Source organism: Lichenostomus cassidix, chromosome 7, assembly GCF_008360975.1.
Source record: "Lichenostomus cassidix isolate B80296 chromosome 7, HeHo_3.0, whole genome shotgun sequence".
In the NCBI taxonomy this organism is placed as follows: Eukaryota; Metazoa; Chordata; class Aves; order Passeriformes; family Meliphagidae; genus Lichenostomus; species Lichenostomus cassidix.
The window spans coordinates 34,288,551-34,303,550 of NC_139488.1; the positions used below are offsets into that span (position 1 = coordinate 34,288,551).

The 15,000-nt window shown below is 39.3% G+C and overlaps 1 protein-coding gene across 10 annotated transcripts in view; it reads right to left on the reverse strand.

Annotated features, from left to right (window-relative positions):
* The window catches only part of QTMAN (queuosine-tRNA mannosyltransferase), a 197,184-nt gene that overhangs the window by 45,047 nt on the left and 137,137 nt on the right, over nt 1-15,000 (reverse strand). For all 10 annotated transcript variants that reach the window (XR_014853547.1, XM_085067150.1, XM_085067148.1 and 7 more), the window contains one exon: nt 1,560-1,669. Coding sequence is in view for 9 of the 10 variants with exons in the window: in XM_085067150.1 (XP_084923276.1) it covers nt 1,560-1,669 (110 nt within the window). In the remaining variant the exon portion in view is untranslated. The remainder of the gene's footprint in view (nt 1-1,559; nt 1,670-15,000) is intronic.

The following is a 15,000-nucleotide window of genomic DNA, read 5'->3' on the forward strand; positions in this document are numbered from 1 at the left end:
ACTTTTCCTGTCACCAATGCCTGCAAACATGACATTTATAATAATGACAGAATTTGGTCCCATAATTTGAGGGAGCGGAAACGCAGTGCCAACAATTCATTAAAAAAAAAAAAAAAAAAAAAGCCCTGCAAAAACCTTCCTAAGTAGATTTTCAATGAAATATGTGCAACAGGTTTTATTGGTGCTTGTTAGCAATGACCTGCATATGTCATTTGTATGAGTATGGCCTGATCAGATCCATGGTGATGAGACACATTTCACCACATTGCCCCTTCTATAGACTCTATTTATACCCGAGGATGAATGAATTGACAAGACAAGAGGTGCGGCATATAGATTTGATATACTGGCATAAATTTAGGATGATCTACATTATTCATAAGTACTGAAGCCACAAATGAGATATGTAACAACATCCAAAATGAGTGTCAATAGAATCTGTTCCCGCAGCGCACCATCGTATATTCCTATCTGTCACATATTCCTTAGAAATTTCTCCTTCTAAGAAATCTGGTGTGCTCAGTCTGGAAAGCAACGTTGCCTTGGGATCTGTGATAAGGCTTGCCTGGAAGAACAGGCTTTCAGAAAACTGTCTAAAAAGGAAGTGGACAGAAAACACGAAGAATTTCCTGCTACTGAATTATTACCTCTTTTTCCAACCCAGCTGTGCCTCAGTTGGGGACCCAAAAGTTATTTGGATCAGATCAATGTCTTGGTGTCTTAAAAACAGCAAAATCAAAACTAAACCAATTGAAATATCACCAGTCCAGCAGGCAACAGATATGACAGAACTGACAAATAAACTAATCCCCAGTCTATTTTTACAGCCTGATGAGACAGAGGGATGCAAGTCTACACTTTGGAAAACACACATGAGCTAAAACATTGGATATTTTGACACTCTCTTGTCATTAATGTACATTTTTTAAAGGTTTAATTTATTACAAGTGCACCCAGTACAGGATTTGATTATTCTCTTTATTGCCATAATATCTCAGGCACAAAGCTCTGTGCCTGAATAAAATCTATTTATTTTCCAGACAGGTGAAACTGTTCACAGAGCTGTGGTTCTGCAGAAGCCAAGAAAAGGAAGGACTGTCCAAAAGACTGGTATAAAAATATTAAAGATTAATGACCACTTTCATGCCAGATACAAACCAGAAGCTCTCCACAGCAGCCCTTAACCTCACATTTGAAAGGGAACTAAGTGTTTTCACCTGCTAAAATCTCAGTCTGGATTTCAGATGAGTGACCTCAACCTGAAAGATTTTGCTTCCCATCTGAACCATCCAATCGCTCACGCTGATCTCTCTATTTAAATAAATACAGTAGTTTTACTGAACCACAAGTCATAAACAAGGTGTTGCTCTGCCAAGCAAAACAAAAAACACTTACTGTCTTTCATAATTTTAATTTTACAATGTATCAATATTATTTCCCAACTAGGAAGATTTTAAGCACATTCTTTCCACTAAGATAAAAAAATACATAAATGAGAACTACTTCTGGAAGTATCTATTTTATGGTCATTTTATAGTAAAGGAAAAATGGAAAGGCACCTGGAATCTCACTGAAAGTCTCTCCGAGGACGGACACATGAAAAGGCAGATCTTGCTCTTTCAGCTTCATCAAGACTTTAAAGAAAGTTTCAGGATCTTTGTCATGTTCCCTTAAAACAAACAGAACTTATCTCAGTATCATTTACGTTTACTTGTGAAATTGTGGGGGTTTTTTATTTATCAGAACAGTATTGTTCTTAAATTGTACTTCTGGGGACTAAATGTATTCAAATAATTTCCCTCTGCTTACGGCTAAACATTTGCCTCAACACAGCACTTGGGATCAAAACTCAGTTTCATCATATTCTTCTCCCTCTTCAAATTATTAAATTATCAAATGCATTTACTCTTCAAATTATCAACTTTGAAAGCGAGAAGGACTGAGCACCTACCTGAAGGCAAAATCAGGTTAAAAAATGGGTAGGAAAAAACCATTTTGGGGTGGGTTTTTTTTTTCTTGTCCAAAAAATACATATATGACTTCCACTGCAGTTCACCCTTTCTTTTTCAGGAGAAACAGGTTAATAAAAATCTTCTCCTAAACCCACAGGATTTCTCAAACTGGAGTTTTAGGAATCCGTGCTATACTCATGAAAAGCTTCCGATCCATTCAGTGCTTTAGGTAAAGAAAGGAATAAACTACCACAAGCATTTTCTACTTTTAGATTTTTAAGGAGTTAACTGGAAATTAAAACAGAATATAAGAACTTATTTACAATTTCAGCTGAAGATAATATTAAAGGTTTGTATGGGTATGACACTCAATGACATGAAATGCAAGTTAGGTTCTCCAAAAACAAATGAATGCCCTAATTTTCCAATATATCTTCTTTACTAGCACAAAATGAAAGGTTCAAAAGGTATCACAAATTATCTAAAACTCCCAAATTCCTTAAGTTATATTAAAAATGGAATATCTTCCCCACTCTAAGGTGAATATTATATCTTACATTTAATTACTCTGCTTTAAATTATTGTATTTCAACAGATGTGCACCATATGCCCTTAAAATATTTCAGTTTTATTTATAATTTAGAAAATTCCACTGTTTTCCTTCCTGTATTAAGGGAAAAAATCTATATCTCAGCTGTCCTGGTGTCTTTCTTCACAGAGTAATTTTGTAGAATGAAATCTGTAGGTCTCTCATACTACTATATGAAAGATTAATAATTATATCCTTCAGGAAATCTGAAGTCAAATTACATCTGCAGCTCTACATGTGTTAATTTCTCATTCAGTCAATATTTTTGGTTTAGGGAATTAAAATAAATTAATCTTACAATTAATGTGACTTCCCTAGACCGAGAAACCTTCAGAAACTGCGGAGTTTTCAGAATTAGTCGCATTTTCTTAAAATAAAGCCAGACAATAATTGCTTTGAGAAGTCCTCCATCCCCCCGATTTGTTTTGTTCCCAATAATAAGGAGGAATGCAACTGCATAAACCTCGTAATTTGTTTCACATCTGTGAACCAGGAGTTTCCACAGCGATTCCAGCAACCCAAGTGGATGCGAGCACAGGTTTGGAGAGAGAGATTTCTCCCAGTTGCAAAGATCCCAGACCTTTGCCTATTAGTTTGCTGCATCCTCACGCTTAAAAGAGCCACCTGTTTCGGGTAGGTAACTTCTGTGCAGAAACTTTTGCCAGTATTTAGCTCCCTCCAAATGCCCAGCTCGAGGAGCCAACATGGGATCACATGGATTCGGATTTGGCTGGAAGAGAACATCCCCACTACAAATGCTCGCGAGGAAAATCGCTTCGACGCTGGCAGCTGGTGTAATTCATGATAAAATTTCCCCTTTAAAAGCCTCAGTTTCCCCCGGACAGGCTTTTTGTGGGTGCTTTGGAAGGGATGGAGCCCACCCTGCCTGAGCTCATCCCGACGGACCGGCAGACTCGACAGCCACGACGCCGACAGGGATCTTTCCAAGCTCTTCACAGCCCCGCTATCAGCTTCGCAGTCACAAAAAGTCCTTCCAGCAAAGGATATGCTTTCCCTCTCGCTTTCCAGAAGAGACCAGGGGTCCCAGAGGCAGCCAAAAGTGGAGGATGCTGTTGGAGCCACATTGTCAAGGAGCTGGCAGGAGAACGCGGAGCCTTACAGCTCGGCGAAGCCACATAAGCTGCACATATTTAGGAAAACTGATAGGAATTGGAAGTTGCAGCTTTGTTTAATAGGTGGGGAAGAACAGAAGGAAAATTTGGCACCCAGAAGGAATGCTGAAAGGGGAAACGTTTCCTCTGCACTGGAGCCTCTCTTGCGGGTTTTCTGCTGTAGGTGAACCTCCTTCCATCCCCCTGTATAAAATGTTTCTCTTTTGGGTGATACTCACAGATTTTAATGACACATTTTGTGAATCTTGTAGCTTTTTCTAGTCGGGAGCTCATCTTAATTGATTTATCAGCTCCTGTGACTTCTCCACACCACAACCATTTTATTTTCAGTTAAGACCTGCAGAAACCTTCTGGCCCATACACCTACAGACTGCACTGTGTTATTACTCTTGCAGGATACTAAAGGTATTAGCTGCTCCTGGTAGAAAGAAATAAATAGTACCAGACCACCTCTCTGCAGCATCAAAAAGGAGAGAGCTCTGTTTCTTGGCTGACATGGAGAAAATCATATACAATCCAGTCTGCCTTACTCAGCAACAACTGCTAAACACACCAGATTGCCATAGCAGTGATCGTGGAAAAAGATGAACACAATATGGAATGTCTGTTCTGTAAAGATCTGCTCAAAATGATGTGCACTTTTGGCTGCATCTGTTGCATTTTTGAGCTTTATTAAACAGTATTAATTATATATACTCCATTTCCTGAAGAAGAACTGCAGAACAGTATAAAAGCCTGATATTAAAATGCAAACTTTTCTTTTAAGATATTATGTTTGGGGAAAAATCAAGCTAATGTGACTCCAGGGTCTGGCTTGTTGTTTAGTTGAGGTATTTGAAATGCTTTTGTATTTTCACTTGATTTGATATGCATCTGGTAATGGAAAAATAAGAACTGAGCATGGTATGAAGATGCTCTAAATTTCAGCCTAAGAACATGAAAACATCAGAATGACCAAACTCCAGATGTAAATGCCACAAAACAGGCACAGACACGATACCTATGCTCTGATTTGAGAGCCCTGCCTTGGAGACATTCCATTTCCATATTCACATACTGCACAGCTACATTTTTTACCCAGGATTTTTTATTCTTGAGTCTAACCCACATTTTGAGAGAGACATCTGAAGTCTTACTGAAGAACTGACTGAGGTTTGGTGATCTGGGTAGGGGAAGTGGCCCAGGGTTCATCCTGATTCAGTGACTTCCTTTTGTAATCTGATATAAAACTTTGAGGAGTTTTCTTGAATGGGGAATGGGAGCTTGGTGGGAGCAGCAGCACCACTACTGAGCCTCCATCATCTCCACCTTACATTTTCTGCCTATAAAATGGGTGTGACAATATTATTTTTTCACCACAGAAGGATGCTGTCAGAATTAATTGATGACTTGACATCCCTCTTTTCAGCCCAAAATGATTCTAGAAAGCACCTTCATAGCACTACGATGATGCTCCTCTATACAATCAATGGAACAATCTCCAAAACACCCTTCAGCTCTTCAGGGATTTTGGGAATTCAGCCTGAGCCCTGGAGCCTGATCCATTTCTGGGACTGGAAGCAGAGTACATGGAGAACACCTAATCTGGAGTTATTCTCACCCACATTCCTGACCAGTGATGGGAAACACATTAAAAAAACCCGCAGAATTTGGCCCTTTACATTATTCAATGCATATTCATCTCTTGAACTTGGGTGAAATTCAGTAAGAGACCCATACGGTCTTCTCTGAATTTAGTTTAATTCTATAAGTATATGTAAACTTATCCTACAAGGTAATAATCACAGTTATTTAGGATTTGGAGGAAGGCACATCTAGCAATGCAATTAGAAAGTGGAAAAGTTGCGGAAAAGCAGCAGGACTTGCTCAAAAGGGGAAAATAAACACAGTCTATTTTAAAATATATATTAAAACGTGGGGTTAATGCATTTATCTGAAACAAAGGAGTGCAAAACCAGGAGAGAAAATCTTAATATTTGAGAAAATCCTACATAAAGGCCATGTAATGCTTGTGAAAGCCACAGCCCTGTGGTGACATTTCTGTCAATGACAAAATCATTTAGGTTGGAAAGGACTTTTCAGACCATCCAGTCCCACCGTTAAGGTGCTACACATTCTGAAAGGGTTACAAATAAGCCCAGCTAAAAGCAATATTAAAATGGTTGATCTTAATCTTCTTAGGACATTTAGCATGGGAGATTTTCAGCAGGAGAGAATCCCAAATTGTGAGGGCATGTAGGAATATTTCCCTTTGTACAGTGCCTTAAATCCCAAGGAAGCCACGCTGGCTGCATCTCCTTCTGCCTCCCCATTGCACAAAATCTTCAGAAGTTGAAGCAGGACTTTAATTTTATATTTTTTTAAATTTGTTAGGACATACAGCAAGAGGTAAAAGATGGATTTCTGCCTGCCTACAACGATTGCTAGAAAATAGCTGTTAAAATAGGGCACAGAAGAATCACTCATTATTGATGAAGCTGGGCAGCAATTGAGGAGATCAAGGACTGGTGAGCCAAGAGACATCCTGGGAGAAAAGAAGGGGACAGGGAGCATCAGCCAGGAAAAGGAACGGCTGGAGCAGAGCACAGGGAATGTGTGAGGGGCTGGGGAAGTCCATGAGCTCAGAATCAATAATTAAAAATAAAGGAAATGATGTTTCCAAGACACAGACCTTGATGTGGATGACAGTGATCCTTTAGTTTTGGGGAAGTGAAATAATGAAGAGTGAGTCTGGCAGCAAACAGGGCAGAAGTGATGGGCAAAGCAATTCAAGGGAAGGAGAACCACATGAAAAGAAATAAAAAATATAAATATTCCTGGTGCAAACTACAAAAGAATGGCATATCCAAACCCAGGGAGGAAAAAGATAAATACAGGATAAATAGAAAAACTATGCACACCCTACAGAACTAAAACCAAAATTTCACTTTATCCAAATCTAATCTAAAGCACAATAACAGGGATTTTTTCACTCCATTATACTCTGTACTGTATTACACTTTGCTATTTCACATTAAATCTCAAGCTCAGAAAAATCTGAATACAGGTTTACTATAATCAAATCATGTTAGAAAGTAGAAGTGTAGTCACAAAAGATAAACCTGGCCTTCAAACCAGAGAATTGCAGAATTCTGGTCTTTCCCTAACACTGATTTCCCACAAGACATCTCTGCCCAGGTTTCCCCATCTGCAAGATTTAGTCTTAGAGGAGCTTTCATTTACAGAAATGTGGTGAGAATCACAGTCAGTAAATACTTTAGGAGAATAATATTCTTCTTAAAGAAAGAGGACTCATGTTACAAGCCTATTCAATATACCAAATGGAATGCATTTTAGTAATTATTTTCACAGATTACAGAAGAAGACTTTCCTAAATCAAATGACTTTAATATACATTTTCTATGTTCATATTAGGAGAGAGAAAAAAGGGGACAAAAAAAATTAAAATTTTAATACCAAATTCTGGTAACAATGCTCACGATAACTGCAAAAGAGGAAATATTACTGACAGGAAATAGCTATTAAAAAAGAAACAGGGAAAAAAAGAAATAACTGAAAATGCTAACATGAAGAAAAAGCTAATTGCTTTCCATTTATTCAATTTATCAAAGTATTTTTCCATCTTTTTATATTTCCAAGATGAGGCTGAGGTAGACTGCAAATTTGTAGTTAAGTCCAGTGAATTTTCTTTTTCAGCTGATCTGCTCTACAAAATGTCTTTGCTGTAATTGTGCCTCTAAACATTGTCTGGCATCATCAGCATCAAAAGTTACCACAATATCTAATACCCCCTCAGTTCACAGAAAATGGAGTCAAGTAGAAGAAAATATTTCTGCGTGAAAAAGGACCCTACAGAATAAATTCTAGCTGGCAATTTGGAGGTCCTACAAGCAAAAAAAAAGGGTCTTGATCCTTGCCTGTGCTTTCAAAAAACCTCTGCAAGCCAAGGGATTAAAAAATGGCACTGGAGAGGCAAAAAGCAGCCAAACAGTACTGGCAAATACAGTGTTTTATTTTCTATTAGGGCCCATGACGTATTAACAGTGAGGAGTGTGTATTTTACCCTCTGATTTGTTCAAATTGCTGGCCTGAGAAAAATGGGTGGCATTTTGCTTTACGCTGGAAAAGCATTTTCTCCTATCTCCTGTTATCTACAAGAGATTCATAAAAAAAGAAACAAGAAAGAACCTTGGGAGTTTATTGTTTAGATTCTTCTTCTCCCCTCACAACTCATGAAGAAAAAACTGGAAATAAAATATTGCACGTTCCCTACCCAAAGAAACCTCAGGATCAGCATCAGTCATGGAGCCTCCTGCTTATTTCCTAAAGGGAGATTAAGCTTTGAAGACAAAGACCAGCATTTGGTCTCAGTTACCTTGGTGTAAAAATCAATGCACTTTCATTCCAATGCCTTTCATTTCTTTTACTCCAGCTTGGCCAGCCTGGCTGTTCCCAAGGAGAGCATTCAGATTAAAAAAACCCCAACATTTTATTTGAATTTGCAACAAAACCGTGTAACTTCTACAGACTACCCCTAAAGAGTTTATTTAAAAAAAAAAAATTAATTGTCTTTACTGTTCCAAAGGTAACATGTAAGAATAGGTTTTCCTGTTGTTGGGAGGAGTTCAAATTTCTGAGTGACCCTGACAACCCTGATAACCATACAAAACATATCCCACTGCAATTCAGCTATAAAATACTGTAAAGAGTCATGTCATGGCAAGAATAAAATGGTTATGAATATGGTAATAAGTGGATAAAAATCTACTTGAAAAAACAGAAAATGTATATAAATATAAATTTATCAATCAATTACTACATAAAAACAACATTATTACAGATTTTCCTGGGAATGGTGATCCCACCAAACAAGACTCTGTGTCCCCTCTCTGGTTTCCATGATGGATTCACTACAACTACTTCAGACTCCACCAGATGCTCTGCCTGGGTCAAAAAGCTCATCCTGGTCTTTACTGAGTAATACCCCAAGAGGAATTAGCTCAGGTACCCGAGATAACTCATCCTTTTGGGATCTCCAAGGAAGAAGCTTCCAAGCAGGAACTTTCTTGGCACCAAGGCTTGAAACTCATTATTCAACAAGATTAAAGTAACTCCAAATCTCACTGCTTTCAGAAGGAGGAATCAACTCATTGCACTGAGTCAGGTTTTGCACAAGCACAGGCAAGAGAAAGTAGTGATTAGAGGACACAGGGAGAGGGGAAAAAAGTGTGAAAACTTAGAAAAAAGGAGAGCAGGGAGCAGAAGGGAAAGAGAACACACTTGACCATTTGCAGTGTGGTAAGAAGAGAAAACTAATTAAAAAGAGCTTTGAAGGAAGAACCATAACCCTCCTATTACTGGGGAAAATAAGGAGGAATATTAGATCACTTGCTTATGAAATATTTCATTTTTGTCTCTTGAAGGTTATTGCCATTCTTTGGTCCAGGGTGCTGTGACTTACAAAGGGGGCTGGTGGCACCATCTGCTAAGTTTGCCTGGGACTTTGTATTTCAAAACCTCTTCTGTCCTTGCCTATGATGTTTCCCAAAACTGAGGCTTATCTTGGACTATAATCTTCTAAAAAAATCCTGTCCGAAGTTTTCCAGACCATCTGAAGAACAAGATGAAAATAAAACCCCACAAACACAACACTACCTCCTAAAACCACAAACTGTATCTTGGATATGTCTGTAGAAGGTTCCTGGCAGACACAGGAGGTGAAGTGATGGAGACAGAGAAAAGCTGAGGAACTAGAGAAGAGTGAGATGCAAATCTGCTGCACAAGACTGAGGAGATGCCCAGGGAACTGAGCCTGGCAAAGACAGAAGGGAGGGGTTTGAAAGGCCAAAACCAGATTAGAATGGAACAGAATAGTATTGCTTTGAGAGCCACAGGTGGAAAAGCCTTGAGAGGATTCCTCAATGCCACCTGCTCACATGTGCTTCTGCCTCAAAGACTTGGGCTTCACTGCTATGCAGGAGAAAAAAAATCACCATAAAATGAAATTCCTGTCCTGGGAAAAGGGAGAGCCAAGCTTACTGGAGCTGTAAGGACAAACTGTGATGCATCTCCTCCAAACTTATATAATCTTCAACTGTCCAGGTGACGCAGCTGTAGTCCTACATTAACTCAAAATCATTTTTTTGACCATGGCTAAAGCATTTATTGTAATAGGCTCTGAAGGATGGGACTGAAGTGGCTGCTTTGTGAGCACCTGGATAGCACAGAGGGACCACAGAATAATGGAATGGTTTGGGTTGAAGGGACCTTAAAGCTCATTTTATCTCAACACCCCTGCCATGGGCAGGAATACCTTTCACAAGACCATGTTGCTCCAAGCCCAATCCAAGCTGGCCTTGAAAGAAAGTTTCTGTGTGTGGTGTTTGAGGCTGAATATTATTCAAAATTTTTATTATATTTAAGAAAATAGGTGCATTAGAGCATAAAACCATCCCATGAAGCTGAAAACCACTCATGGGGCTTGTATTTTGCTTTTATTTCAGTCAACAGTGCTCTTACAATGCATCACTGCATGCAGCCCAGGTAAGTTTCTGCTTCAACCTTGACTTGACAGGAATGGAAAAAGGTTTTACACCAAATTGGTCGAAAATACAAGAAGCAGAATTGGGCCACAAGAGCTTAAATACAGAAAAGAAAGTAGAGCGCTTAGTAGAAGTGAAAGAACCAAGTGTATTTGGGGAAGCGATGAGTAAAAAAATAAGTTTCATTTTAATATGATTCTTTTTCAGCCTATTAAGTTCTCCAGTATCAGAATGAAGTCTGCTAAAAGTTAGTAAATAAAGGCTTTCAGGAGAGCTTTATTAAATCACTTATGACTTATCAAGTTAAAACTCCCACTCAGATATCTTAATAAAACTTTCAGAGAATATATTTAATTTTCCTGGAAATCAGAAGCCAATTACTAACTATAGGAGTTACTGCTGGCTAGGCCACTGATCAGCTTCCTGTAAATAGAATATTTGCCAACAACTTGAATTAGTTCTCTAAAGTTTCGGTTTCTGAAGGTCAAATAACTATGTAACTGCTTAATAAAGAAGCAAAGAAGTACCTCTAAATATCTCCAAGCTCTGATGGGCTTATATTCTGCTCCTTAGGTGAGGTATTAGCAAAGCTTATTTATTTTCATTTCCAAGGCTTTTATTTGCTCATTCCCTTGTGGTAAAGCTGATTTCCATGATGATTCCCTTCTTAATTTTAATACCCTTTTTACTCATCATATAGACATAAGAATTTTCCATAAAATAATGAAACCCTTCTAAAGGAAATGAAGACAACTAGGAGAGGAAAGTAAACTACAGCTTACTTCTTTTTTTTTTTTTCCTTTCCCAATTAATTGATCCACTGTCATATGCATGTATGAAAGACTTTTTTTTTTAATGAAAGGAAAATAAGGTTAATTAACATAAAACCCCTCACTCCTTGAGATGTTGAATTTTGTATTTTATCCATGCTGCCTTAAGTGCCTTGATTTCCCAGTAATGACCTAGTTCTCCTAATGAGTAACATTAACCCCTGGCTGTAGCTGTCCAGGACTTAATTGTCAACTGGAGCTGAAATAGGAGAGTTTGCCGATCAGCAGGTATGTGGTATATTAACTCATGTCATTTCAGACCCTAATAAATAAATCTGTTGCTAAGGCAACAGGAACATCAGCTGTATCACTTTTTTCTTCCCCCCCCTCCCTTTTTAAAGGAAACTGCCTTTCACACTGAGCTTTTAAAAAAAGGAAATTAACTACATGTAACCGTAATTAGAAGAAACATCGTTTCTCATCTCAGAAACATATCTACATTAATGAAAAAAGGCATTCAAAAGGAGGGCTGCTTTCTACTGTGACCAGGGTAACTGAAATTATTTCCCTCGACTGAGGGAATGTGATTTGAAGGATACATTTGAGTGGGAAGAGATCACAAAATATCTCAGCTCTTTTTATTTCTGAGATAGTTCCCCTCTCCTTTCCTACACTGCTGATGCCAACAGAGTGAATGTTGCTTCGATGATTAATCAGGAGCTCAGGCAATTGAAACCAGGGGAGAAAAAACACCATTCAAACCCAAACACCTTCACTGCCCTCTGTGGATCTTTCTACAAGACTGACAAACATGCAGTTTTTTGGAAAGCTAAAAGATCAGAGAATCACAGAATCATTTAGGTCAGAAAATGATCAAAAATTGATCAAAAATGATCAAAATTGATCGAGTCCAACATTCTCCCAGCACTGTCAAAGCCACCAGTAATCCATGTCCCCAGGGGCCACATCCACAGGGCTTTTAAATCCCTCCAGGGATGGGGATTCCACTGCTGCCATGGGCAGCCTCTGCCAGGCTTGACAACCCTTTGGGTGAAGATTTTTCTTAATATTCAACCTAAACCTCCCCTGGCACAACCTGAGGCCATTTCCTCTTGTGGTGTCTCAGTGCCTCCCAGGTGAATTTCACAGCTCTCACTCAATTTCTGCCATTCTATTTCAGCATGAAGTGTTTGCTTTAAAATTTTCAAAATTGTAGTTTTTTGGTTAGTTTCTGACTACAAGATGGGATTTCTGAGTCTCTCGTTACCTACATCTCAAGCAGAGAGCAGGAAGGAAACTGAAGAGATGCTCACAACCCCAGTTATTGCTCTTGGAACACTTTGCCTATACTATAAACACAACAAACTACACAAAATTCTATCTGGCTTCTCAGCTGAAGAACGCAAAGGTAACACAAAGCATCTTGTTTTGCCATTAGAGATATTTTCTCCTCTGGACTATAAACTGACTATAGCCCTTTGAGAAAACATGTTGTAAAAAAGAGGGAAAAATTGATGCTGAGATGTCCACCATAGCAGAATTTTCACACCTTCAGCACATGCTGGACTCTTCTACAAGCTCTTAGAAACAGTGATTGAGGAATTGCTCATACTCCCCTGGAAGGGTTCAGTGCCCCAAATTCCCTTGCTGCAGGAAGACATATCAAGATTGGACATCACTGAATGAACAACCAAAGAATGGGAACTTCCAAACTGCCTTTCCATTTAAGAATGAACTTCTGAGATTATTTCATTAACTTTTGAATTTATTTGTTTGAGTCACCATCTCTGAAGGGATTTAAAAGCCACATGGATCTGGCACCTGGGGACATGGGCTAGTGGTGGGCTTGGCAGTGCTGGGGGAATGGCTGGACTTGGTGATCCTCAAGAGGTCATTTCCAAACTAAATCATTCTAAAGAATGACTCTAAAAAAGTAGTATCTGCTCCCAAACTTAACCCCAGCTTGCATGAACGTGGAGTTAGACTATTTACAAATGTGCAAGAAGGAAGGGTGTCAACTTCTAGACCTCCACATGTTCATGAGAGGTTTATCCACCACATGCCATCAGCATCACTGCTCTGGTTGAGCACTGTTTTCTTTGGGAATACTGAATTTCTTTCCTTAGACACTGCTCAGAAGTTCCCATTTTGAAGCCCATCCTATGTGTTTTTCATCCTATCTGGTACCTTTCAGTTAACACTGTACAAACACTTGTATTTTAAATCTTTGTCTTCAGTCTGCCTTATTTATTCACCACATCTACTTGTTCTCTGCAGGCTGTTCACAATGCTGAGGATGCCTGTTGAGCCTAATGGCATTTTTGGGTGCCCAAAGGTGATTTTAGGTGGATTTCTTTCCTGTTTTGCTGTCTTGCCACACCTGCATCTTGATGGGAGATAAGCTTTGGTCCAAAATACTCGACAGCGTGAGGAAAATATGAGTCACTGTATTCTCAAGTGTCTCTACAGGAAATAGTTTTGAATTGTGAGTTCAAACAGTGACTACACAAATTCTGTACTGTGCTGCCAAGAGGAACAAGTTACTATTTAATACTTGTTTTTAATATATGTATTAAAAATATGTTATATATTATCTCATATATATTTATATACATATATATATATATAAAATAAATACAAAATACTATTAAAAATCCCTTTCCAGGCTCCTCTCCCTCGCAGCTTGCAGAGGATTTGTGCTCAGCTCACTGATGAGGAGCTGTCCCATCACAGAACTTATTTCTTGTCCCCATCTAGGACAAGCCCTTTCCAAAAACTTGCTCCTGACTGAAGGGGACTAGGGCCCCACATGGGGCAGCCACATGTTGGTACAGCACAACCTGTCCTCCCTGCACTCATTTCTTCATGATATTCTACACTAAAACCAGATAACTGGGCACAGGACTATCTCTGTACACACCGGTTTCCCTTAGACCAGAAATCTTCAGATAATTTTTGCAATCTAGATTTGGTTTTTTTTTTCCTTCTGAATTTACTCATCATGACTTCCACCACTGTTCCTCCCCCTCCCATATCTCCTGTCCCATATCCTTCCCCATGCTCTTGTCACACACTGGTAGGTTTGACACCAGATAATGGCCTTATCTGATCTTCCATGTGAATTGACAGCAGCTATTTGTTTGCATGTGTGTGTAAATTCTTGCAGATTCCCCGTGTGATCTTTTATCACACCCGTGCAATTAGGGGAAGAAGAATTGATTTCTGACAACTTTCTCTTATCAAATCTTTAACTGCTCAGATGATACAGAGCACACAGGGAAAAAGAAAAAAAACATGAGGTTTGGGTGAATGAGGAGGAATAATGGATGTATAAATGCTGGTGGGATAGTTTTGGGGGAGAAAGGAGGATTGTGCCACACTGGTCACTGTCATCTTCCTAATACACTGATCCTTCACCAAGTATCAGAGAATCAGGGAATGGTTTGGGTTGGAAGAGGCCTTAAAAACCATCCAGTTCTGACCATCCTACCATGGCAGGGATACCTTCCACTATCCCAGGTTGCTCCAAGCCCTGTCCAACCTGGCCTTGGACACTTCCAGGGATCCAGGGGCAGCCACAGCTTCTCTGGGCACCCTGTGCCAGGGCCTCCCCACCCTCACAGGGAAGAATTTCTTCCCAATATCCCATCTAACTCTGCCCTATGGCAGTGGGAAGCCATTCCCCCTTGTCACTCCATCCCTTGTCCAACGTCCCTCTCCAGCTCTCTTGTAGTGCCGCTGGGTACTGGAAGGGCTCTAACGTCTCCTTGAAACTTTTTCCTCTTCAGGCTGAATAATCCCAATTCTCTCAGGCCTTCTTCATAGGAGACATGCTCAATCCCCCTAGGCATCCTCATGGTCTCCTCTGAACTTGCTCCAACATGTCCAGTATGATGGTTGGACATGATGATTTATGGCTGGAATCAGTGATCTTAGAAATATTTTCTAACCTAGAGTATTCTGTGTTTCTAAATAGACATTTTATCACACTGCAGTGGAAACCTGTGGGACACC